The sequence below is a fragment of the Trachypithecus francoisi genome, unplaced genomic scaffold (assembly GCF_009764315.1).
Source record: "Trachypithecus francoisi isolate TF-2019V2 unplaced genomic scaffold, Tfra_2.0 Lachesis_group5, whole genome shotgun sequence".
NCBI classification, from domain to species: Eukaryota; Metazoa; Chordata; class Mammalia; order Primates; family Cercopithecidae; genus Trachypithecus; species Trachypithecus francoisi.
Window position 1 is genome coordinate 102,145,133 of NW_022681470.1, and position 25,291 is coordinate 102,170,423.

The following is a 25,291-nucleotide window of genomic DNA, read 5'->3' on the forward strand; positions in this document are numbered from 1 at the left end:
GGGTAAGGAGAGAAAAAAGGTGATGAGGTGTAATAAATGGTAAAAACGTAGAGGAGTCAGTGGTGGTCTCAGTGGGAGAAAAAGGTGTGGGGGTACTTTAAACAGGAGCTGGGAAGATAGAGGTGGTTGGAAATTGCAATGCATGAAATTAAAATGTTGGAGGTGGCATAAACACTGTAATAACAAAGTCCACATTATGACTGTAGAGTGGGAGGCTAAAGTCATGTCCATCAACATGGACATGGACATGGGAGCTTCAATGAGAGGCTAGGGCAGGTGAATTATCTTATGTGGAGACTGACATCTCACATCCATTGCGATGACTGATGGTGAAGAGGAAAGTGGTGATCTATGTGCTTAAATGTTATGAATGAGGGACAGTGGAACATGACAGTTAGTTGGCTGCAAGAATAAAGGGCACTGGGTGGCACAGACTGCAGCATGTGCTTTAAGACAGCAGGGTTTTTGAGAGGAGGAAGTGGAGATATACCCTGGAAGTAATAGTATGAAGCAAAGAGGACACAGGCCTTGTTGTAAGCACTTAAAGTGTGTTGGATTGACAAAAAGCAACAGGTATTTCAGAGAAGAGATTGGAAATGAAGAATTTCACTGATGACAGAACTTTGCAAAAGGCTCAGTGTAAGAGCAGGAGGTGACAGAGCAAGGTAGGAGATTGAGTTAGAACACCACCACACCAAGATATATGGAGATAAGAATTTAAAGATAAGACGGAAGACTTAGATATCCTGGACCGCTGGGGGCACCTAGACATTCTCTGTCTGTAGGAACATGAAGTCAACCATATCCCCCTAAAGCAGGAACCACTCCAGCTCTTTTCTATGTTCTCTACAGGCTCATATTAGACAGGGGGTTGGTGGTAGGGATAATTGAATGAACTAAGGAGTGAATGCATGATTCTCGTAAAAGGTAGAGGAAGATTGGTGCTGTGGGAGGAGTGGAGGGAGACATTCATTTGGAAAATCAGATGGCAAGAGCCTTTTTATTGAGTAATAGAAGAGCAAAGCAGAAAGACCAGAATCTGGAGTCAAAAGACATGGTTGAGTTCTCATTCTGCAACTTCCCAGCTGTAGGTCTTTGGGAAAATGACTCCTTTATACATAACTCTGACCTCATCTATAAAGTAAACCTTTCCTCCTTAGGAGATTGAGCTTCAAACTGTCACCTCTTTGAGGCTCCTGTCCCTTTACTATAACAGTAATTGCATCCACTTGGAAATTGTGTAGAGCTGTACAAATAAAAGGGTGGACAATAAACAGGAGAAATATAGTAGGTTCCACATACTCTAATACCCAGCCCTTGGCCTGTGTGCCAGCACTCACTCCCAACTCCTTGAAAAGCTACTATTAAAAGAGTTTCCCTTTGGTTTTGAAAGATGTTTCTTATAATGCATAGCACTTTAAAATAATAACAACTAACACCACAGAGAGGAGTGTGGAACACCCAGTGAGAGTAATACAGATAAGGAGCCAGGGTCTAAAACAAACCACATAGGATTACCTTGGGACGTGATACAACAGGGAACATCATAACCTCCCTGCTTAGATGGCAGGGCAGAAACAAGGCTGCCACAGAGCCTGATGGAGTAGGAGGAACCACGCCCAGCCACACATGCTCAAGAGCAGGGCAGCTATGTACATGTTGGAGAGATGCTGTTTGTCTTTGACTCGCCCATGTTCTGAGTGAGCCCTTTGGCCCAGTTTTAGAAGCAGACTGAGCCATGGTGAGTAGAGGCGGGGCTTAACGAGGCAGGAGTCCTGGGGCTTTATAAAGCCCTGTTGGGCACCGCTGGCCATCTCTTTCAAGGTCTGTGAACTGCTGGCTTTCTCCTTGCTCCTCTGGAGATGCAGCGTCTGTTGACTCCAGTGAAGAACATTCTGCAACTGACAAGAGTGATGCAGGAAGCCTCCCTCACACCTGCTCGCCTGCTCCCAGCAGCCCACCAAACGTGAGTCACTTTTTGATAAGCATCTTGTAACTAGTAAAAGAGACAGAGGGCCTGCTCTTGGGGAAAACTCACTAGAATCCCACTCAAAATTTGGCAAGGCTTGTGCACAGCAGCCTTAGACAAGCAAGTTAACTTTACAGGGTCTCAGTTACCTCATCTCTAAACAGACCATCCCTTTCAGCTGTAGAATGAGAGGAGCCCAAACCTCTGACACATACTGTGTTTGTGAGCAATGGCATCTTTTACTCCATCAACTGCACGAAGCAGTAGAAATATCAGTACCAGGGCCACAGCTCTCCTCTCTCCACTACCATTCCAACCTTTATCCCTAGCCCCTGCCAAGACCCTCAGGACCCTGTGCCAACTGCAGTGTTAGTAAAACCAGTGACTTTAAATCACTGCAGCAGGATCAAAAATGGACCGAGGATAAGAAGCTATGTTTGTCTTGTGTTCCAATTTTATGAAAAGGGGAAATGTGTGTTTATGTGTGTATGTGTACGTGTTCTTTGCAAGAACAGGCACACTCCTTTTCTTTGTAAATACTCCCTGAATGTGGCCCAAGTGCTTATGTTTTCCATAGTCAGGGATGATGGTAATACAGCCATCGTTAGTGCCTCCGGCTCCCAGCCACCTATGTGTTGCTGTCTAGTCCCCAAACAATTCACTACACATTGGGACTGGTTTTATATTCTATGCCTACTAACTATTTAGAAAAATGATTTTGATCTAGTGTCTTTCCTTGCCAAATACCCAGGGAACCTGGGTGTATAGATGTGCATGGTAGGGGCTGATACAGGTAGCTTTCTTACATTCTTCACTGTGCTACCATCACCTCACTCTCCCCATGCACTGCCAAACCCTGCATGTTGGTTAAATGTCCCAGCTCAGGATTTAACCTGTTTCTATATTTGTGAAGAAGAGATTGATGTGGGTTTGCTTATTTCGATAGCAATAGTTGGCCATCAGCCAAAAGACACACATCAGTCCTCCCCGACATTCTGACTTCCTTGGTTCAAACTCTTGGAATCATTCACATTTCCCTTCTGGTGTATTTACAGTTCATCTCATTAGGCATGGCTTGAACTAATATTGCTTTTCATGAGTTTTTTCTCTATATGTCTAATCGCCTTTAATCCAACCCACATTGGCTCTAACTCCAACCTAAAAGTGACTTCCATCTCAGCATCTGGTTTGCTGTCTTCAAAATTAGCAAGACTTGTGCCCTCCACGTCCTGTATTTCTCACGTATTGTCTCCCTGCTCCCCTACATATCTGCATCTCCAGGGTTCCTTAGTTGTTCAGTCACCCCCTGCTGTGGCCACTGCCCCTTCATTCCCCTCCAGTTCTTCACTGGCAGAAGTCTGCATTGCCTCAAATGCAGTCTCTTCCATGAAGCTTCCCTGATCCTCCAACCCACTGAAATCTCTGCTTCCTTTGAACTCCTGTGGATTTTGCCCACATCCCTCTTGTGGCCCTGACCACATTCTGCCTTGAAGTTGGGTTATATGTGTGCTTATCATTCCTCACACTGGTCAAGGAGGTCTCAAGAACCTCGCCCTCTTCTTTTCTTTGTCCAACCTCTTTGTTCAACCCTCACAACCCCTTCCCAGCACAGTGCCTGAAATGTAGTAATAATTTTGAAACACAAAGGAAGCAGGCAAGATGGAACACAGAAGGAAAGATGTGGTACATGTTCTTGAAGTGGGCAACACCAGGAGAAAATGATTTAAAATTACACAAAGTGATCGTTCTTTAGAGAAAGCACAAGATGAGAAGGATACTCTTAACTACGGTGGGCTGAAGCTTCCGAAGCCTCTACGTGTTAATTTTCTTCAAGGCTTTATAATCCATTTCTAGAAATAGCTCCCCACCAAGACAGCTACAAAAGTTACCAACTGACCCATTCTAAGCTTCTTGCAAGCTTAGATTTCTAACTGGGAAGAAAGGGAGGGAGTCAGCCCAGAGAAGGCAGAGTGAGAACGAGGCTGAGAGAAAGGCAGCCAAGCTGGCAGTACAAGCACTGGCTAACCATTAGCTCCTAGGTACTGGGGAAGCTCGTCTGTAAATATTTGAGAGTACAAACTCCAGTTATTTGGAGGGCGTCAAATAAACAGGGCAGATAAATAAACTCCAAACCTCTCCTGTCAGATATAATGTGTATTTATCACTTTGCTTCACTATCTTGTGATCATATGATCCACTTTTGCCTGACAGCTGTCCTTAAAAGTGACCTTCCTGCTGGGAGAATTGGGGCTACCAGAGGCTCAGAATCCCAAAGGTGATTGATAGACACATTCAATCTGAGTTTCAGCTCCTGTAGAATGGAGCTAAATTTATAAGCCTGGCACCCAAGGCAGCGAAGGGACAGAATATTTCTAACACGTGATAAACTATGAAGTTACCTGAGCGCATCACTTTACCAGTGTGTGCCTTGGTTTTACTATCTATAAAATGAAGAATGTTGCTGAAGTGAACAGAAGGTAGGAAGTACTTTTGTATGGGAGCAGTACAGAGATCACCAAGTTCACCTCCCATATGCTCCCATACAAAAGGGAACAGATTTTCACCGGGGATGTTAAGAATCTGGGTTGAAGAGAAGTGGATTGGTCCAGAAAAGAAATAGATCATCTCTCCCCTCTTCTGCTGACCCCTTTCCCCCGCCTTTTTTTTCCCTCTGCTCTCATTTAGAATTGCTCTTTCTGCTCTCTGTGTTCCCTGTATATTTAGCTGTAAAAATGTCTGCCTCTTTCACTGGGCTGTGCTCTCTTTATGGGCACATTGCATGTCTTATTCACTACTGTGTATTTGGACTAGAACTGTGTTGGGTGTGCTCAATAAACATTGGAAGGCCCAATCAGAAAAATCAGCTAGCAGAAAACTTACTTATAAGTAGGAAAACAGTGGGTATATTCTTGTGTAGAAAAAAAGAAAGAAGAAAGAGAAAGGCATATAATTAGAGGTATACTTTAAAAATGAGTAAAGATTGTATCTTTACTCATGGTGATGTTGAAAGATTTATACAAGCCCTATAAGGGCTTATAACATGTAGAAGTAAAGTATGTGACAATAATAGTTCAAAAGGATGCAGAGAGTAAATAAAGGCAACCTAAAGTTTTTGCAGTGTTCCAAATGTAAGAAGTATTAATTTAAGTAAGATTTCAACAAGCCAATTAAGCATGTTATAATCTTTAAGGTCATCAGTAAAAGGAAAAGAGGGTATAAGATGAATAATAAATATTTACTTAACCAAAAAGGATAGGGAAAAGGAGGAATAAAAGAACAAAGAACAAATGAGACAAATAGAAACAATAGACAAATGAAAAAATAGACTTAGTTCCGGGTGGTGGCTCATGCCTATAATCCCAGCACTTTGGGAGACCGAGGTGGGCTGATCACGAGGCCAGGAGATTGAGATCATCCTGGCTAACCCATCTCTACTAAAACTACAAAAAATTAGCCGGGCGTGTTGGCGGGCACCTGTAGTCCCAGCTACTTGGGAGGCTGAGGCAGGAGATTGGCATGAACCTAGGAGGCGGAGCTTGCAATAAGCAGAGATCACGCCACTGCATTCCACCTGGGTGACAGAGTGAGACTCCTCTCAAAAAAAAAAAAAAAAAAAAGAAAAAAAAAAGACTTAGTTCCAACTATATCAGTAATTACAACAAATATAAATGGATGAAATACTCAAATTAAAACATCACTATTGTTAGACTTATTAAAATTTTTTTAAAGGACTAAAAATATACACTGGTTACAAGAGACGTATGTTAAAGATAAAGACTTTAAGAAGTTGAAAGTAAAAAGGGACAGAAAAAGACATACCGTGCAAACAGTAAGCAAAAAGCTAATGTAGCTATATCGATATCAGAAAAGGAAACTATGCCAAGAATATCACAAAGGTGAAAAGGGATATTTAATAAGGATAAAGGGGTCAATTCAATGAAAAGATGTAACAATACTAAATTTGTAGTCATCTGATAACATAGCTTCAAAACATCTAGAAAATTAATTAAATGATTGCTATATTACTGTCTTTTGAGGAAACTGTCTACAGACCATTAGTGGGAGTTTGATTGTTATCTCTATCACAGGTTTTCTACAGCCTCTGCTGTCCCCCTGGCCAAAACAGATACTTGGCCAAAAGACGTGGGCATCCTGGCCCTGGAGGTCTACTTCCCAGCCCAATATGTGGACCAAACTGACCTGGAGAAGTATAACAATGTGGAAGCAGGAAAGTATACGGTAGGCTTGGGCCAGACTCGTATGGGCTTCTGCTCAGTCCAAGAGGACATCAACTCCCTGTGCCTGACGGTGGTGCAACGGCTGATGGAGCGCATACAGCTCCCATGGGACTCAGTGGGCAGGCTGGAAGTAGGCACTGAGACCATCATTGACAAGTCCAAAGCTGTCAAAACAGTGCTCATGGAACTCTTCCAGGATTCAGGCAATACTGATATTGAGGGCATAGATACCACCAATGCCTGCTACGGTGGTACTGCCTCCCTCTTCAATGCTGCCAACTGGATGGAGTCCAGTTCCTGGGATGGTATGTACTGCCACGAGCCTTATGTAAGAAAGGTGCTGGGATTGGAGGCTGAATATTATCAGTTTTGCTTTTCAGTTCCCCAGGTGGCTTCAACTAGTGAAGGAAGGACAATACATTCACACAGCTGCTGCTATCATCCAACAATAACCACTTAGGCTCATATAGCTTTACACAGTTAGGTAGCATGTTCACAGAGCCATTCATTTAATTCTTACAACAGCCTAGGAAGTGTGTATTATACCAGATTTATAGTTGAGAACATGGAAGATCTGATATTCTACACATAGTGAGTGGCAGAGGCAAAAATGCCAAGCCACATCTGATATAATTCCTATTTTACTGTACCTGTTTCTCTTTTTTTTTTTTTGAGGCGGAGTCTCGCTCTGTCGCCCAGGGCTGGAGTGCAGTGGCCGGATCTCAGCTCACTGCAAGCTCCGCCTCCCGGGTTTACGCCATTCTCCTGCCTCAGCCTCCCGAGTAGCTGGGACTACAGGCGCCCGCCACCTCGCCCGGCTAGTTTTTTGTATTTTTTAGTAGAGACGGGGTTTCACCGTGTTAGCCAGGATGGTCTCGATCTCTTGACCTCGTGATCCGCCCGTCTCGGCCTCCCAAAGTGCTGGGATTACAGGCTTGAGCCACCGCGCCCGGCCTGTACCTGTTTCTCTTAAACATGTCCTAAGTCTCTGAGAGACAGATTGGTGATGTTGAAAGATTTATACAAGTTTAGATGTTCAGGAAAAAAACACCCTCGTAGAAATAGGCCCAGAAAACCACAGGGTAGACTGTGAATATTTCTCCTCTTTCTTCCTTAGCTGGCTCCTCGGATATTGCTTTTTGCTTAACGTATTAACATTACCTTGTATCTTACTTATATCTTCTCCCAATGCTATACTGGAGGACTAACCCTTGTTGTTATGGCAAGAAACAATTCAAAGGGAAACAGTACAATATGAGAGTTTGAAGCCATAGCTCTATCAATAAACAATGATAAATTCCCTAACCTTTTGAGCCTCAGGGTTCTTATATGCCTATCTGCCTTGCTTAACTCATAAGAGGACTGAATAAAATAATTCATAGAAATATGAAATTTTCATAAAGATATAAAAAAGTGTGTTGGCAATAGTTAAGACACTGTATTTACTAAGTTTGAAACTAGGGTTAAAAACCTTAGAAACCATGATGAGCATTAATTATAAAATTAATCAAAAAGCCTTAATATTGGCAGAGTCCTCAGAGATTATCTAATTCAATATCTTTTGCCTTAGAAAAAAGAGGTCAAAAGGAGTTTGACAGTTTATCTCTGTTCATGCAGCAAGACAGTGCAATTCCAAAAGTCCATTCCAACTGCCCTACCTGGCTCCATCATTAACAATTCCACTGACATGGGATGGTCCAGTCTACATCATCAAGTCTGTTCTTAAAGTGCCTCTCCTACTTGATACTTGTATTACTACCTCTCTAGTAACCCCTACCACCATTACCACCAGATATGTCCAACCAATTATTTAGTTGAGGAGTAGAAATGAAAAATAAGGGGCATTCACCAGCCTTTAACCTAAAATCAAAGAGCCTATTCTTGAGATCATTGTCAGCCTTAAGCATGCCATTTCAAATGAGTAGATTCTTCTGAGGGACTGGGTATTCCACAGATGGGGTTGCAAATGCATCTTTTAAAACAAATATGGTATCTTGGTATAAAAGTAAAAGTTTTAAAAATAAGTTATTGAAATGTGAATTTTTAGTTTGTATTTAAAACGAAAACACCTAAGCTTGAGCCTGGACTCTCGGACTATATAACCTGCAGGTGACAGCAACCACCAGGACCAGAGGATGCCAGTGTGAATGAGAACTCTGCTTCTGACCTAACAAATCATTCATCTGGGGACCCTCAGGTGGGAGGGAGTGGCTCTGAGACTCAGGGAGTTCTGAATCACTCCAGAGAAAAGAGGAGGGCATGAGGAAAGAGAAGAGTATTTCTGGCTCAGATTAGCTGGGAGTCCCCATGTTTTCTTGTCTTTTTTTTAAAAAAATGAAAGTAATTAAAATTTGTATTTGGAAAATAACATACCCATACACAAAAGTATATAAAGTGAAGAAAAATTCAGCCGGTCGCGGTGGCTCATGCCTGTAATCCCAGCACTTTGGGAAGCCAAGGAGGGCGGATCACAAGGTCAGGAGATCGAGACCATCCTGGCTAACACGGGGAAACCCTGTCTCTACTAAAAATATAAAAAATTAGCCGGGTGTGGTGGCGGGTGCCTGTAGTCCCAGCTACTCGGGAGGCTGAGGCAGGAGAATGGCATGAGCCCGGGAGGTGGAACTTGCAGTGAGCCGAGATCACGCCACTGCACTCCAGCCTGGGCGACAGTGAGACTCCGTCTCAAAAACAAAAAAAAAAAAAGTGAAGAAAAACTCCTCATTTGACGCCCCCCCCCGCCGCCGTTACCACTTCCCAAAATTTAACACTAGTGGTTTCTTTGTATTCTTCCAATATTTTTTTCTAGGTCCTACAAGTATATACATATTTATTCCATTTTAAACATTGTATAAAATATTCCTCATCTCTTAGGTCTTAGAGATAATTCTGTATCAACATATATAAGGTCCATCTGATTATTTTTAAAACCACAATATTCTTTGATGGATATGCCAAATTTTATTTAATTAGTCCCATATTGTTGGATATTTAGTTTTTTTGCAATGATAAATAAGGTTTTAATGAACATTGTACAACAGCTTTGTATGCTTTTGGCATTGTATTATAAGAATAAATTCCTAGAAGTGGAATCTCAGGATAGGTTGATTTAAAAGTTTGATAAAGTGTGCCAAATTCTTCTCCAAAATGTTGTACTAACTTACATTACTACAATGTATATATTATCAAACTTTCCAATCTTTGTTAATTTAACAAGTAAAATTATAATGTTTTTGATTTGCTTTTCTTTTATCATAAGAAATCTTGAATATTTCTATGTTGTTTATTGGCTGTTTTTCTATTATATAGTTTGCCTTTTTAAAAAAATTTAAAAAATTTTTTTAGACAGAGTCTCGCTCTGTTGCCAGGCTGAAGTGCAGTGGCAGTAATCTCCGCTCACTGCAACCGCTGCCTCCCAGGTTCAAGCAATTCTCCTGCCTCAGCCTCCTGAGTAGCTGGGACTACAGGTGCCCACCACCGTGTCCGGCTCATTTTTTGTATTTTCAGTAGAGATAGGGTTTCACTGTGTTAGCCAGGATGGTCTCGATCTCCTGACCTCCTGATCCTCCCTCCTCGGCATCCCAAAGTGCTGGGATTACAGGCGTGAGCCACCATGCCCGGCCTAGTTTGCCTTTTTAGTGAAACTTTTATAAATGAAGATAAACTGCTTTTTGTTGGTTGTAAGTACTGTAAATACTTCCCCAATTTGTCTTTCAACTTTGTTTCTGATAGAAGGCTTTGATTTTTAGGTAATCAAATTTACTGGTCTTTTCCTAAATGGATTCTAAATACTTTTCTATCATTTCTAAAATTTTCAAAATGTGTGTGTGTGTGTGTGTGTGTGTGTGTGTGTATACAGGTAGAAAAAAGTATTGTTTTCCCTTAATTTTATGTATATAAAATTATATATACTTATATATTATATATATTAATATACCAATATACATATACTAATATATTTATATATACTAAATATATATTTACATTTATATATTTTATATGAATTATTTTTATACGTATTTTTATACATATTTTTATATGAATTATTATATATATATTTATATATATACACACATATGTATATACACACCTGCACATAACATTGGGGAAGAAAACAATACTTTTTCATTGATGTTGGAGTTGGGATTATTATAATTCTTAAGAGAAGGTTCCTGGATTTCAGTGAATTTGGGTTGGAGTCCTGACTCTGAATCCTTATCCTACCATTTATTAGCTATGTGGTTTTTGGGCAAGTGGCTTAAATTCTTTAGGCCTCAGTTTCTTCATCTGTAGGATGGGGATAACTGTATCTGCTATATAGATTTATCATGAGGATTAAATTATATGGAAATATGTCTCCCAAAGCAGTGCTGTGGGTGAATACTGGGAGCTTCCTCACAGGTCAGAATAATAAAATTACCACCATATCTCACCCACAAACTCGAGTTTTTGGGACAGTACTTCTGACAGATGAAAGTGGAACACATAATAGTCAAGACCACAATTATTTATTGAATACTAGTCTGATTATCATAAAGTTAGTGACTATGAATCATTTACTCTACATAAACTCTTTTCACACTGAAAGTAGTGCCATGTAATTCAAGGCACATGGCTCAGGATCCAGTCAGAACTGGGTTTGAATATCAAAATCCATATTAACTAGGTATGTGACCTTATACTAGTTACTCAGTCTCTCAGGAAGGCAATGTCTTCACTTATGAATGTGGATGTTACCTACCTCACTGGATTGTTTGGAGAATTGTTTAAGGATAACTAGTGTCCTACTAGTGTTAGTTTCCCTCCCTGTCCTTTACCTTCTATGATTTAGGATATAATTTCAGGATCATGGAGTGCTATAAGGAGATGAGTACAAACACAAACCTGAATTTTCTCCAAAAGTGTCAATTAACACATTTTTCACTGGAATCAGAGACAGAATTCTGTATAAATGAGCATTTTACAGAGTGTCAGGATGCTAAATTTTGACTTTACATTTCAAATGTATCATGAATTGCACTAGAACATAAGCTCCATAGGACTGGGATTTTTTATTTTGTTTATCACTCTATATCTAGGACCTAGAATTGTGCCTGGTACACAGTAGGCACTCAGTCTACTCCAGATTTCGTTGTGATGGTAATTATTTCTTGTTTCTCTTTACAGGTCGTTATGCCATGGTGGTCTGTGGAGACATCGCCGTCTATCCCAGTGGTAATGCTCGTCCCACAGGTGGGGCCGGAGCTGTGGCTATGCTGATTGGGCCCAAGGCCCCTTTGGCCCTGGAGCGAGGTTTGTAGTAAACCATTACCAAGAGGCTGTGCATGGCATAGCCAAGAACATAGATCCTAATCCTATATTGGCACACCTGCTACTCAGGGCTAGGGTATGGGTTTGAGGATGGTATTGCTTGCCTCTAAAAAGGGCTGATCTATGGAGCAGAGGGAGGAGAGGAGAAATAGGAGAGGGGAATCCACCAGGTTTCCTCTCCTGTGTCATCAGGCATTGGGATAATGATGCATGAAATGAGTGGTGCAGATACTGGTGAGGAACCTTAGGGAACTGGCAATCGAAGATTAAAATAGATAACTGGATATAAAGCACAAGTCTTTCCTTTGAGACTCTTGGCTTCTATTCCAGGTTTTGTTAAGCCCATGTAGGTGAGGAAAGGCAAATGTACATCTCATTTGTGTAATACCAACAACCTGTCCAACTCCTTTTGAATATGCGAGGGATGTTGAATGAGCTCGAACTTGGACATGGGACACAGATAATGACCAGAAAGCTCTTTTTACACGGTTCTGTCATCCTTTGCGCTCAAGGTAGGCTGCATTGTGTGGTCTCTGAAACCCTCTGTGTGCCTTTCCAGGACTGAGAGGAACCCATATGGAGAATGTGTATGACTTCTACAAACCAAATTTGGCCTCGGAGTACCCATTGGTGGATGGGAAGCTTTCCATCCAGTGCTACTTGCGGGCCTTGGATCGATGTTACACCTCATATCGTAAAAAAATCCAGAATCAGTGGAAGCAAGGTATGCGATTCAGAGGGCAGACAGTGGGGGCTCTATTTACGTAGGCCAAGAGTTTGTACCCAAAGGCCATGGCAAGGTCTCTTCTCTCCTGCCTTGAAAATAATGTCAAGAGAATTGTTTCCTGTCCTCTTTCTTACACTCTTCCCTGGGTCTATGCTAAAATCCATTTGGATGTCATTCAAGTTCAGATGTAAAATGGCTTCTAACTTGAGCTAAATAAAAGAAAGTAAACAATCCAGGGCAAGGCCCCCAGTATGAAACCAAGGGGTGTCAGCCACTTGGGGAGACGGCATTAAGAGGCCGGGCAACCACATTCTACAGTGGTTGGCATTTGTTTCTGGTTAAGTCAGGCATGGTTTGGTGCTTGGTTTGTAGTTTACCATCTTTTAAAGTCTGACATTGAGAAATCGTACCTATATTTTCTATATGCTAAAGTGTTGTCAGTGATTTTTCTCTTTGTGGTGCTATTGCAGGTTGATTTTATTTTCACCTTTAGTTTTGCAATTTCCCTGCTGAGAAATATGTACTGCTTTCATAAGCAGAAAAGAAGCAAATAAATCTTCCTTTTAAAATACAGAGAAGCAGGGAGTGGTGGTTCACGCCTGTAATCCCAGCACTTTGGGAAGCTGAGGCAGGAGGATCGCTTGAATCCAGGAATTTGAGACCAATGTGGGCAACAAAGCAAGACCCTGTCTCTAAAAAAAAAAAAAAAAAAAAAAATACAAAAGTTAGCCAGGCATGGTGGCATGAGCCTGTAGTCCCAGCTACTCAGAAGGCTGAGATGGGGGTAATTGCTTGAGAACAGGAGCCCATACAGTGAGCTATGATCAAGCGACTGCCCTCCAGCCTGGACTACAGAGTGAAACAAACCCTGTCTCTAAGAACATATGACTAAATAAAAATAAATACAGTTAAACCCACTTTAAAGAAATAAATAGTATTCTTGCCTGCTCAGGCATGCCCAGATGGGCATCCGCAAAAGACAGATTGCAGTGTGGGAGAAGGCATGGATGCCTTGGGGGTGGCATAAAGAGCTACCTCTTGTCTCTTTCCACTGCAGTGGGTGGGAGACCACCTACTAGAGGTGAACCTTATGGGTAAGAAGTTGCCTTGGGCCTCTCTGCCTCTGTCTTCTGTAATTGGTTATTTGCTCTTAACTCCTCTGAATTCTTGTGGCATTTAAATTTTACTCCTTATTTGCATACGTAATGTGACAGATGAGGCTTTGGATCCCAGCACTAAAATGTAATCTTTCCTAAGGGCAAAGATTGCATTGCATTCCTCTTCAGAGTGAGAGAGACAGTCTGTAGAGTAGAGTCAGAGACATCTGAACCTGAATCCCAAACTAGCCTTTTTAAAGGGTTACCTTGGACAGATGACAATGTTTTGGAGACTGGTTCCTCCTCTGGAAAATGAAGAAAATTATATAACACAAGGTTGATTTGAGATGAGTATCATAGAGACTGGCAATAGTAGACACAAAGACTTTGTTTCTTTCCCCTCTTTCCTTATTAGTAGAGAGTGCTTAGTAAGTGCATGTAAAATGAATAAATAAAGCTTACATGCGTTTGCAGGAGGTGGGAAGTAGTTCCCTGGGAGGCCTGGAGAAACTTGGCACAGTTAAATCTCAGGGAGGAGATCTAAATGGCTCGCCCCTCATGCCCCATCCTTGCCTTCACGCTTCCTCTTCCAGCTGGCAGCGATCGACCCTTCACCCTTGATGATTTACAGTACATGATCTTTCATACACCCTTTTGCAAGATGGTCCAGAAGTCTCTGGCTCGCCTGATGTTCAATGACTTCCTGTCAGCCAGCAGCGACACACAAACCAGCTTATACAAGGGGCTGGAGGCTTTCAGGTGAGTCCTCTTCTTGGGGATCCTAGAGGCTGGTAAGGGGTGAGCAAGAAGGAGGCTTCTTCATGCCTTGAGTCTGGACCACCAGCACCCCTGTGGGGGACAAATGGCAATCCTCCAGCTAAACAGGAACGATCCTAGGTCCTTCTGCGGGCTAGTGGGTTATTGCCTGGGTAGGGCCCTCCATGAGTTAATGCAGGGAAACACAGGAGATTTGGCAGCACTGCAGGATAAAGGGACAGTAAGAAACTACAGAGAAGAAAGAAAGAAAGAGAGAAAGGCAGAAAGGGAGAAAAGGAGGAAGGGAGAAAGAAAGAATAGCTAAATCATTCAGTCAATACACATTTTCTGAACATGTTATGTGCTAGACATCGTACTAACCTCTGAGGATACTAAAATGAATGTGACTCCATGATCCCTGCCCTAGAGGATCTCACAGTCTAAACAGACAACAAAAACGTAGAAGTAAATGATCACACTAGGGGTAGCAATTTGCGAAGTGTCAGGGCCCATTCTCACTTGTCATTGTCTTAATTCATGTCCTGCTTTTTGCTTCACTTTCTTCCATCTATAAAATGGGGATATTCCAGCTCACCCCCTTAGATGTGAAAAAGCAGAAGGAATGCTGTTTATTGATTCACCACACTAATCACTAATATTTACAAAGATATATCTTCAATATAGTTTCTACTGGGAAAGGAATCTTTCCCTTTCTTCTTGGTACCTGTTTATTTCAAATTTTGGTCAATTTTATCAACAGTAGAATAGGCTACCAAGTGTAGCCCCTGTTACTAACTGGTACTCCTAACCCTGCCACTAACTAAAACATCAAAATTAGCACAAACACTGCTTGTAAGACCGGCCCTATTGAAACAAAAAGTATAACGTATACCAAATATACTAGCTTAATATCTTTAATATATAAAAATATTATCAATAATAAAATAAATACCCTAATAGAAAAATGAGCAAACGATATGAATGGAAAATTTTCTCAAAGAAGAAATGTATATGATCACATTTTAAATATGCATGTTGATTAATAAAATGTTTACTCAAGTTACCATTTTCTCCAGATAGTCTTTTTAAAATGTGAATACCCAGAATTGTCAAGGCTATGGGAAAATGGGCAGTAGTGGATGTGTAAATGGATCAGGTGTTTTGAGGAGTAACAGAAGAGCATGAAGCCAAAGCCTTAAAGATGTGCAACCTTTGGGCTCAGTAATCCCACGTGTTTAAAAGAACATCTACCTATTCACTATAGTGTTTTAACTAGCAAGGAACAGGAGCAGGAAGATAGGTTAACGTGGGGTACATCCTATCATGGACTATTCTTCAGCCTTTACAAATAATGTTATAGAATGTCATGGGAAAACACAGGCACGCGCGCACACACACACACACACAGTTAAGGAAGTATGCTAACCACAACACATAGCATGATTTTCTTTCTAATTTTCTAGTAAACTGTAAAAAAGTAGGGATGGATTCCACCAGAAAAATATGCCATTAAGTGCTCTCTCTGAATGGTAAGTCCATTAGTGGTATGTTCTCCTTTGGGCTGTTCTGTATTTCCAAATATTGTAGAAAAAAACATGCGCCAAAAGTCTTCTCTCCAGAAGCTGTTACTTTTCCCCCTTGCTCCCTCCCTCTCCTCCCCTGGCCTCTCACATGGCTACCTCTGGCTGCCTCACAGGGGGCTAAAGCTGGAAGACACCTACACCAACAAGGACCTGGATAAAGCACTTCTAAAGGCCTCTCAGGACATATTCGACAAGAAAACCAAGGCCTCCCTTTACCTCTCCACGCACAATGGGAACATGTACACCTCATCCTTGTATGGGTGCCTGGCCTCACTTCTGTCCCAGTGAGTACTGTGTCTGGCTCTGTGTCCTACATGCACACCCCCAGCCTCCACCACCATGGTCTGCGGGGTCAAAAAAGTTGGGTTTCTCTTCTGGCTCAGAAATTTAAAAGAAAGGAAGGGGACTAGTATGGTGGCTCATGCCTGTAATCTCAGCATTTGGGGAGGTTTAGGCGGGCAGATTGCCTGAGCCTAGGATTTCGAGATCCGCCTGGGTAAAGTGGTGAAACCTCATCTCTACAAAAATTAGCTGAGTATGGTTGTGTGCACGTGTGGTCCCAGCTGCTCGGGAGGCTGAAGTGGGAGGATGGTTTGAGCTCAGGAGTGGAAGGTTGCAGTGAGCCATGATTGTGCCATTGGACTCCAACCTGGATGACAGAATGAGACCCTGCCATAAATAAATAAATAAATATAAAAGAAAGGAGGGGAGGGAGAAGGCAGGAAAAGGAAGGAAGATGAAAGAAACTCGTACCAAAGGTGTATGTATAGGCGTATTTACGGTCTGTATCAGACAGTGGTCTCCAAAGTGAAGTACATGATGTCAAGGGATGGGCAAGATCTGTTCAGGTGCATGAAGAAAACCGTAGCTTTTGTATGCATATTTTTGTCTCATTTATTTAAAATCTCTCTACTTAGTAGAGCATGGTGGTTAAATGGGTCTGACGTTAGAGCCCACAACTTGGGTTCAAATTTTTTTAACCACTTATTAGGGTTGACCTTGGACAATACTTAACCTCAATGCACCTCACTTTCCTTATCTGTAGCATATGTGCAATCACGATACCTGTGTTCTACTGTTTCTATGAGCATTAAGTATCTAAAACAATGAAAACAGCAGTGCTCAGCGGGTGCTCAAATGTTGGATGTATTTCTATTCATTTTCTGTTGTGTGGGTTTTATAAGGAAGTACTGCATATAACATAGGAAAGGGCTAGGTGAGGTGGCTCATGTCTGTAATCCCAGAGCTTTGGAAGGCTGAGGCAGGAGGATCTCTTGAGCTTGGGAGTTTGAGACCAGCCTTGGGAACACAGGGAGACCCCATCTCTACAAAAATTGTTTAAAACAATTAGCCGTGGATGTTTGCGGTGGCTCACGCCTGTGATACCAACACTTTGGGAGGCCAAGGTGGGAAGATCATCTGAGGTCAGGAGTTTGAGACCAACCTGGCCAACACGGCAAAACCTCTTCTCTACTAAAAATACAAAAATTAACCAGGCATGGTGGTTCGCGCCTGTAGTCCCAGCAATTCGAGAAGCTGAAGCATGAGAATTGCTTGAACCCGGGAGGCAGAGGTTCCAGTGAGCTGAGATCGAGCTACTGCACTCTAGCCCAGGTGACAGAGTGAGACTCTGTCTCAAAAAAGAAAAAAATAGCTGAGTGTGGCAGCTTGTACCTGTAGTCTCAGCTACTCAGGATCCTGAATCCTGAGGTGGCAGGATCACTTGAGCCCAGGAGGTAAAGGCTACAGTGAGCCATGATCACACCACTGCACTCCAGGCACTCCAGGCTGGGCAACAAAGCAAGATTCTGCTAAAAAAAAAAAAAAAAAAAAAAAAAAAAGCAGGAAACAATGCTTATGGGTGAACTTGATCAAATTATTACTCACAGGGGATGATCAAAAAGTTATGACTGCTGAACCATTACCAGTCAACATGTGAGCCTAAAGGGTGAGTCCAGTGGTCTGATCTCCACTTGGAGGTATCTTTAGAAGGTGCTGAATTTATCCTGTCCTCACGAGAGGGTAGAAGCTCTATGTACACCAAAAATTATCTTGTGTTTCCTCTGCCTTATATAGCTGGGATATTAGCTGCTTTCCTTTTGGCAAGGTTTCCTACACATAGGCCTGTCCCTGAGGTCTACCAGAAGTCCCTCTTTATGTAGGGTACCTGGAACCCATTTCTAGTTGTGTGAGGTAGACAGGGAGAATATTGGGATGATAAGCTGTTGTTCTATTTGCAGTGCAGAATATATTTTATATATATTTATATAAATATATATATATATATAAAATGTGTTTTTTATTTGATTTTTTTCCCCATAGCCACTCTGCCCAAGAACTGGCTGGCTCCAGGATTGGTGCCTTCTCTTATGGCTCTGGTTTAGCAGCAAGTTTCTTTTCGTTTCGAGTGTCCCAGGATGCTTCTCCAGGTGAGTCTCATCTTTCTAGTAGGCATTCCTGACAAGATTCATCTGGTAGAATAACCATCTTCTTCCCCACCGTTGCCAAGGCTGCCATCTTGACAGTTACTGTTATTATTAATAGCAAAGTAAATCACTGAAGGGATTTAAGCATGGAGGAAGTTGGTTTAATTTATGTGTTTAAAGCACTTCTTTGGCTACTACTTAGAGACTAGATTGAAAAGGAACAAAAGTGGATATGGGGAAACCACTTAGATTGTTCCAGTAAATAGTTCAGGCAAGAGGTAATGGTTGCTTGGTTGCAATTGATTAAAGAGAAGTTGATGGATTTGAGATACCTAATAAGAATTTATTGATTATTTTGTGATTGATGTGATTAAGGACATGCATCTAAGTACTATGTGGCATACACCTTGACTAAATCAGTGTGTCTGCCTGCCCGTTTTGCTAACAAGTATGTTTGCTTATCATTTCTTGGTATTCTAAGCCACACACACCACACTGCACTGTCCTCCAGGGACAGTGACTCCCACAGAACCTGACTCTCTGTTGGACTCGTGATTGGCAATAGTGATAATGACAATGAAGACGGTATAACAATCTTGCTTTTGCTTACCAGGCTCTCCCCTGGACAAGTTGGTGTCCAGTACATCAGACCTGCCAAAGCGCCTAGACTCCCGAAAGTGTATGTCTCCTGAGGAGTTCACAGAAATAATGAACCAAAGAGAACAATTCTACCATAAGGGTAAGAAAAGGGGCAGGAAGAGAGGAAGAGAAGGTAACTCATCTCAGACCCCATTGCAGTAGCTGGGAGTCAGGGATTCCTCAGAAATCTAGAATGTAGTAGTCCAGGGTCAAGACTTCTATGAGATATGGTTGGGAGAAGATTTGCTAGAAGATCTGTTGTCCAAAGGGGCAATAAGTGGTTGCGAAAACAGAGGATAGAGTTGGGAAGAGGGAGGCAGGATGTAGCTTCCTAGTATAGAATATAGCTAAACACCCAGAATGTGTAGTCCCATGGAAACCAGAAGTATAGTCTTTGAAAATACTGTCTGCAACAGTTGAAAGAGTGCAGACTGGCCGGGCGCGGTGGCTTAAGCCTGTAATCCCAGCACTTTGGGAGGCCGAGACGGGCGGATCACGAGGTCAGAAGTTCGAGACCATCCTGGCTAACACGGTGAAACCCCGTCTCTACTAAAAAATATAAAAAGCTAGCCGGGCGAGGTGGCTGGCGCCTGTAGTCCCAGCTACTCGGGAGGCTGAGGCAGGAGAATGGCGTAAACCCGGGAGGCGGAGCTTGCAGTGAGCTGAGATCCGGCCACTGCACTCCCGCCTGGGCGACAGAGCGAGACTCCGTCTCAAAAAAAAAAAAAAAAAAAGAAAGAAAGAGTGCAGACTTTGGAGCTAGATATCCAAATCTAACCCTGAGCTGTGCCACTCACTAGCTGTTTATCTTTGCAAAAATTGTTAAACTTTTCTCAATAGTCTTATTTCTAAAATCATACTGATTTTGCAGGATTTCCAAACAAATTAAATGAATTGCTCTACATAAATATGTTATCAACTAATATTACTGTCTCCTCCAAATTGCCCTCTTTCTCCACCAAACATAAAAACAAAATATTGCCCCAAAAGCGACAAATAAAAGGAAAATGAAACCCAAAGGTAATACTAGAGAGATTAGTTAGTGGTTTTAAAACCATGGTACTGCACAGTTTTACCATGGTTTCTATAGGTTTTATATATATTCTCAAGCAAAACTTGAGATACATGTTTGTAGCATGGTCTCAAAAGAAGACAGAATATATGGAATTGGAAATGTTCCAGAAAACCTAGACCTAATGGTCACTGATCTCTTCTGGACCAGTGGATATGTTATAGCAAAGAAAGACAATGAAAATAAAAATAGACCCAGGCGCAGTGGCTCACACCTGTAATGCTAGCCCTTTGGGAGGGAGAGGCAGGTGGATCACTTGAGGCCAGGAGTTCGAGACCAGTCTGGCCAACATGGTGAAACCCCATCTCTACTAAAAATATAAAAAATATAAAAATATGAATATAATATGAAAAAATAAAAATTATATAAAAATTAGACGGACGTGGTAGCACACACCTGTAATCTCAGCTACGTGGGAGGCTGAGGAGAACTGCTTGAACCCAGGAGGCAGAGGCTGCAGTGAGCTGAGATCACACCACCACACTCTAGCCTGGGTGACAGAGTGAGACTGCGTCTCAAAACAAAAAAAAAAAGGAAGAAAAGAAAAATAGGACCTCTAAGACAAACATTAATGGACAAAGCACTGAAATACTGCAATGAATCAGAACCAGAAAATTTAGTTTAGAAGGAAATGTCTATTAGGAAACAGGAAGCTGGGAATTACATCTCAAAGTAGGAACTATTGGCAAAAGGATGGGATGAAGATTTCAGTGGAGGAAGGCTATGTTTACTGTGGGAAAATGTTGTACTCTTACAATAAAAGTCTTAATAGCCTTTTATTAAGGCCTTAAGTGCTAGATTCAAGATGGCCACTCCTCTGGTTCTGCGGGTCCAGTGTTCTATTTGGTGGACTGAGGGTGACCTTGCAGCCCCTTTCAGCACAGCCAAGAGAGCTTCACTGTGGAGGTGCAGACATCTTCATTACCATTTTCTCTTACAACTCTTTGTGAGTACTGCCTCTTCTCCTCATTCCACAGTGAATTTCTCCCCACCTGGTGACATAAACAGCCTTTTCCCAGGTACTTGGTACCTGGAGCGAGTGGACGAGCTGCATCGCCGAAAGTATGCCCGGCGTCCCCTCTAAAGGTGGTGAGTGAGAGTTTGTAGAGTTGGTGGCATAAAACCCTAAAGTCTTCCTCTGGGTAACAACACAGAGAGAGAGGGTGGGGACTTGTGCAGGGAGAAGAGAGTTTAATGGAAGAGGATTGGAGTGAGAGGAGAAATGGGAGCATTATTTGTGGTATTTGTAAAAGGAAAAGCAAGTATTCAGAATAGGAATCTTGTAGTTTGGAAACATTAACCAGGCCAGGGAGGGTTCGTAGCTTTCAAACTAATCAGAAGTGGAGATTTGCACCATAAAGACCAATTAAAACTCTTGAGGCTCTTTGCCTTGGAAGGCAAAAGCTTGAGGGGAGAAACATGTTCTGAAATCTTGAATGTGAGAAATAAGAGTGGGATTTGTTTTCCTGATCTGCTGAAGATAGGAAGCTCTCCTAGAAGAAGCTTGACAGATTAGCATTCAGAGCATCTGTTGAGTGAACAGGCTATGAACCTGAACCTACAGAAATCATTACTCTAGGGGGATGAGATCAACAGATCTGATGAGCAACAGAACAACCAAGATGAGCAGCCCCAAAGCCTCAGAAACGGTACACACCAATGTGTGGGAGACAAATTCATAAGGAAATGAGTTGGTTGAAGAGTCCCTTAAAGCCAGGCACTTCCGCTGGAGGGATTTTTAGGCTAAGGGTCGTGTAACAATTCTTACATCATGGGATTCCTTCTGGGGAGCAGTGAGGTTCAGGAAATTCATGGACACAAGGATAGGGAGAAGAGAGCAAAATGAAAGAGGATTGTGAGGAGAGGAGAAATGGGAGAATGCTTTATGATCATTTTAAAAGGAAAGCAAACATTCAAAATAAGAATCTTGTATGAACCCAGGTAGCTGCCTTCAGTTGACCAAATAGGTAGGATAAACAGAATGATAGAGTGAGAAGAGATTTATTTTACACCCGTAAATTTTAATTAGTGCAGTCTCCATGCTCAAGTTTTTAAGATTTTCCCCTCCTTTTGGTAGATGGAGAGGGAAGAAGAAAAAGGTGTGTCGAGGCAGGGATGGAGCAGAGGAAGAGAGGGAAGAAGTCAGTGGGAGGCAGAGATGCACAGATACAGCCACCTGAGAGGAAGCAGAAGTGCAGCTGGAGGGATCCTGGTTTCATTCCTCACCGCTGGGATATTCGCAGGTGCTAGGCTGCTGCAGCCCAGGTGTTGTTAGGGCTAGGAGAGGTGGACAAGCGGGCTGGGGGCCGCAGGATGCCGTTGAGAGGGTGAGCTCAGTTAGCAGGCCCTGAAGACTGTGGTACTGCCTGGGAGCCTATGTGCGTGTTGGAAATATGGTTCTTAAGGGCAGGTCAGTAGCAAAGGGGCTGTTAAATGTGTCGACTTAGTTCATTTATCAGAAGAAGAGTGGGAGAAATAGGGAGGGAGTGGGGAAAGGGAGAGAGAAAGGTTGGGGAGAGACTCAGAGGGAGGGGGAGAGAGAAAGAGAAATTTGGAATTTTTAAAGGAGAATTTCCACATCGGGCTCCCTCCCTCTCATGGTAGACAAGCTTCTCACAAGTGCTTAGGCATCATTATACCTGAAAAGAAAAGCTGGAACTCTTGAACTTTTCTCATGTTGATTATTAATATGAGCAGTGAATTTCCAACAATGAGATTTTAGCAGAAATGAAGGGCTGCTGTCGATGCAGAGCTCGTGGTGGAGCGCTACAGTTCTCTGCACTGCCCTAGCCTGCCCCTCCTGCTTTCGTATCACAGGCAGATGTGCAGTGGGGACATTGCCTACCCCAGCCTTGGCTCCAGTAGCATTGGGCACAGATCCTTCAGGTGTTCAGGCTTGGCCCTGGGTGCATAGTGGGAGCACCCTCAGGATACATTTAGGAGAGCCCCTCTGCACAGCCACACCTCGGGCAAGAAGCAGACACTGGGGGCAGGGTGCCCAAGAGGAGACCCATAATTGAGTGATCTTTTGTTTATTTAAGTTCTATAGATCCGTGGAGAGCTTCCTGGGAAACGTATGCTAGCAGAGCTTCTGCCCGTGAATCATATTTTTAAGATCCCACTCTTAGCTGGTAAATGAATTTGAATCAACATAGTAGCCCCATAAGCATCAGCCCTGTAGAGTGAGGAGCTATCCCTAGCAGCCCCTTCATTCTTCTCCATGCTGTAATCACTGTCCTGGGCTTGTGGTGCTAAGGACTAGGGGTCCTTTGTGAAAGAGCAAGATGGAGCAGTGGAGCGAAGACCTCTTCCTGAGTCACTGGCCTCCGGAAATGTGCATGCAGATCAGCTGTTGCCTTCAAGATCCAGATAAACTTTCCTATCATGTGTTATAACTTTATTGTTATGAATATTGTTAGACTTCTGTGCCATTCCTGTGAATCTCCAAATTTTGTATCTTGTTCTAAGCTAATATAGGGCAATTAAAAAGAGAGAAAGAGGAAATGATTCCTGTGTTTCTTGGAACCCAGAATACAAACCCAGCTAACAGGCAGCAAGCCTACTAGACCTCCTGGGTCAGAGGGCTGGGTCCTTACCTCACAGGCTGCCTCTGTCCTCTTGCAATTCCATTCTATTTCTGCCACATGCCAAGTACTATGACAGAGACAAGGCAAATAAGAATGGTAGAACATAGCTTCCCCCAGCCCTGATCTAAAGACACTGCATAGACAGAGAGCAGCAGACAGGGGTCAGCAGGAGCTGTAGTTAAGATCTTCTTGGTCATTCCTTGCTGCTGTTATTTGAACAAATAAACACGGGGCAAAGGTTAACAAATTTTTGCCTTCTACAGCCAAAAGTAAAAAAATAAATAAATTTTGATACCTGGCAGGAAATTATTCCATTACAGGATCTTTCCCCCTTCGGGGAGGGCACTGCTTCTTCTAGGGTCCTCTTATAATGGTTCAGGGAGGTGGGGATTGAATTGAAGAGGGGAGTGGGAGGAGAGGGAAAGTATCAGGGTGTTGTCATCACTTTCTTTTAGAAAGTTTCCTCTGCCAGCCCCGTGAGGAAAGGGCACTGTGGAAAAGAGAGAGGATCTTTTCCATTGGAGGGGAGCAGACCTGGTGGGGGCAGGGGAGAAGCCTTCAGGGAGCGCTTAAAAACGGCCCCATGGGAATGAGAAGCTGGGTCTGTTCCCTTCACTGTTTTTCTCAAGGCTGTTTGTGCCACAACAGATCCCGGATAAGCCCCAATTTGTTCAGCGAATCCAGCATCAGCTGACTGCCTTCCCAGGCCTCTCTCAAGGTGCCTGCAAAACTCTATTCATCACACCAGCTGCGGCCACCACTTAGCAGCCTCTCTTTGCTTCCCTCCTGCTGCCTGCACCTCCTCAGCAAGATGTTTAGGGGCCCTCGACCTGGTTGGCATCCCTAGCAGAACAACATGTGCCTTTCGGTGTCGGTGTGCAGGGGAGAAAAGCCAGCATTCATCTTAGCTCTGGAGACAAGAGGCCTTGGGCTTGGCCTTCTATCCACACGGGAGCTCACTGTGGGGTGTTGGTGCTGAAACTGCCTCCCTCAGCCTCAGTCAGCCTCAGCAACCAGAACTTCCCATACGTCCTGCATCAGAGGCCAGGCCTGTCTCCACCAGGGAAGCATTTGAGCACAAATAGGATATTAAACATATTCGACAACCAGGTTGTCAAGGGCTGACCAACTGAATGGACACTGCCCACACCCCGCACACCAGCTGGGCATCAGCACTGGTTCACCCGCAGGGCATTAGTCTTTGCCACCATTGCATGTGCAGAGGCCCCTGGCTCCCTCCAACTTCCCTTATTCACCATCTTTTATACTGAGCCCGAGGCCTTCCTCTGGCAGCTCTGGGACACTGATGCCTGCCTGCTCTGAACAAAGCCCTCTCCCCTATGTAAGGTCAGCACACAAGGGAATGAGTTGCCAATGACTCTGTCAACATTTTCATCCTAAAGTCTACAGATATCCTGCAAATAAAGACTTTGCCTGTGGGCAAAAGTTCACGCAGGGTGACCTAGGGCAGGAAAGAGGGTGGCAGATTGGGCAAGAATTGGGCTATGATACACTCATTCAAACGGGAATACTCAACATGTGATGTTAAAACTGATGCAAAGAATGGCCCTGCGCCACTGACTGTGAGACACTGACTGCGCCACTGACTGCGCCCTGCGCCACTGACTGCGCAGGCTGCGCCACTGACTGCGCCACTGACTGAGCCCTGCGCCACTGACTGCGCAGGCTCTAGGGAGACACACTGATCACACCTTCAGGAGTCAGCACGCTGAGGCAGATTCTGCGGTGGCCCAGCTTTTGCCCTGCCTCCACCCTGAGCTCACAGCCAGCCTTCTGCTTCCCAGCCAGTGTGCACAAGAATGAACTTCTACTCTAAGGGGGAAGTGAAGAGATGCCGCATGCCACAGAGAGCACGAGGGAGTCCAT

General features: G+C 43.2%; 1 protein-coding gene across 2 annotated transcripts; it reads left to right on the top strand.

The window, feature by feature from the left end:
- Positions 1 to 1,781: 1,781 nt before the first annotated feature.
- Positions 1,782 to 23,321, top strand: HMGCS2 (3-hydroxy-3-methylglutaryl-CoA synthase 2). 2 transcript variants are annotated; one of them, XM_033200140.1, is made up of 10 exons: positions 1,782 to 1,966; positions 6,058 to 6,512; positions 11,374 to 11,499; positions 12,077 to 12,241; positions 13,935 to 14,100; positions 15,794 to 15,964; positions 18,003 to 18,109; positions 18,720 to 18,845; positions 20,795 to 20,906; positions 22,859 to 23,321. In XM_033200140.1, exons 1-9 carry the CDS (start codon positions 1,863 to 1,865, stop codon positions 20,899 to 20,901), a joined length of 1,527 nt encoding a protein of 508 aa, XP_033056031.1. In that variant the 5' UTR covers positions 1,782 to 1,862; the 3' UTR covers positions 20,902 to 20,906; positions 22,859 to 23,321. The 2 variants fall into 2 exon arrangements, with proteins under 2 accessions (XP_033056031.1, XP_033056032.1); XM_033200141.1 differs by having other exon boundaries at positions 1,814 to 1,966; positions 22,867 to 23,321.
- Positions 23,322 to 25,291: the final 1,970 nt, after the last annotated feature.